At 41.0% G+C, this 1,938-nt stretch overlaps 1 protein-coding gene across 1 annotated transcript in view; it reads left to right on the forward strand.

Annotated features, from left to right (window-relative positions):
* The window catches only part of PUS7 (pseudouridylate synthase 7 (putative)), a 64,448-nt gene that overhangs the window by 18,117 nt on the left and 44,393 nt on the right, over positions 1-1,938 (forward strand). Inside the window, 1 exon segment of the mRNA XM_023519621.1 lies at positions 169-313. Coding sequence (XP_023375389.1) covers positions 169-313 — 145 coding nt within the window.

The raw sequence follows: 1,938 nt of genomic DNA on the forward strand, positions 1-1,938 counted from the left end.
AAAAAAAAAAAACAATATTGTGAAGCTCTAAAATATTTCTGAAGTCATAACTCGGCACTTTTGTTATTTGGTTAATCAGGTGAGCAGTGTTTTTACAATTTACTATGTTACTTCTCTGTTTAATGTTTATTAAGTTAGTGGTGTTGTTGCTATCTGTGTTTTCAATAGGTTATTGAGGACACCAAAGAGAAAAGAACTGTCATCCATCAAGCTATCAAATCTCTGTTTCCAGGATTAGAAACAAAAACAGAAGATCGAGAGGGGAAGAAATACATCGTAGCCTACCATGCAGCTGGAAGAAAGGCTTTGGCAAGTAAGTGTGTTGAGTGTGAATGACCCAGCTTTCTCCATCAGACAGCCAAGAGAGGCAGAGCCTGCTCTCAGTCACCTGTTCATGCTCAAGGGCTACTTTGCTGTTGTTCAGAAAAAGATATTGATCATGTCACCTCTTCAGAGAGGGTGTTATCGTTTCAGGCCAGCATAGTCCTGCAGCCTGTCTGGTAGGGAGTGTTAGGTCTTTTATGAGAATAAAGATTTATAGAAATTATAGTGGTACCAGAGAGGGAGCCTTAGGAATATGGTGCATTCCCTGAAGAGCAGAGTCAGCTGAGTAGTAGTTCAGGAAAATGGAAAGGTTATTGCTCACTCTGTGTTTCTACAGGGGAAAGAAGGCTTTTAGATGAACAAAAAATGCTTGTCACCTATCCCAGTGGCATATTTCCTACAAGATTTCTTTATTGAAAGAGTTGCTGCTTTCCAACCATGAGTACCTTCTTTGTTCACTTGTAAAAGACTCAGAATAGGTAGAAAGATTCTGCTTTGTCTGTGCCCATCTTTGTTGTGTGTTGTTTATTTGAAATGGGTATATTGTCATGTCTGCAAACCACTTTGATATTTATTTTCTAACGTGTAGAGTGCCATGGCTACAGCCTGGCTCACAACAACCTCAAACTCCTGGGCTCAAATGATCCTCTTGAGCCTCATGAGTAGCGGGGATTCAGGCTCCCCCCACAATACCCTGCTAATCTTTCCATTTTTGTTAGAGATGGGGTCTAGCTCTTGCTCTAGCTTGTCTCAAACTCCTTAGCTTAAGGGATCCTTCCACCTTGGCCTCCTAGAGTGTTAGGGTTACCTGCCAGACAGCAGATAAAATCTTAATGAATATTACAACAGGAAAAAGTTACTTCCTCACTCTCTTGCCCTAACAGTGATGGCTACTATTAATAAAGTTACTTCTAGATACATTTGTTAGAACAGAACTCCCAAGACTACATAACAAGATTGTCAATTAGTAGAGCTTTGTCAGTATTTTCTTAGGTTAATTTAAAAGATAATATTGTGAATGAATGAAGGTTAATGATATATAACCGTATTTGTAGTGAAATAAGAAGGCATAAGAAAAAGGAACAGAAATAAAGTTTAATCATGCCTGAGAAGAGTAGTCAAATCAGGAAGTCTGCATAGTGATACAGAAACGAGAAACCTGAACAGTTGGGGAGGAGGAGGAATTTAGAGGCCAATTCTCAATGGATGCCAAAAAGAAAAGGGAGGCGGTATGTTCTGGAACTACTTGAAGTATAAGTTGTTAATCACATTTCAATCTGCAAACTAATGGCGTGGTTACTGTATGTTTCTGTACTATTTGGTCAGTACGAAACACCACTTTAGCCTTAATGACCTTCACCCAAGGTCATTCAAGAAAGGTAAGCCCCGGTGGCGCCCATAGCTCAGTGTGTAGGGCGCTGGCCACATACCCCAAGGCTAGAGGGTTTGAACCTGACCCAGGCCAGCTAAAACAACAATGACAACTGCAGTAAAAAAAAAAAAAAGCCGGGAGTTGTGGCAGGTGCCTGTAGTCCCAGCTGAGGCAAGAGAATCTCTTGAGCCTAAGAGTTTGAGGTTGCTCTGAGCTGTGACACCATGGCACTCTACCCAGGG

Source organism: Otolemur garnettii, unplaced genomic scaffold (assembly GCF_000181295.1).
Source record: "Otolemur garnettii isolate 467f Iridium unplaced genomic scaffold, OtoGar3 scaffold00005, whole genome shotgun sequence".
NCBI lineage: Eukaryota > Metazoa > Chordata > Mammalia > Primates > Galagidae > Otolemur > Otolemur garnettii.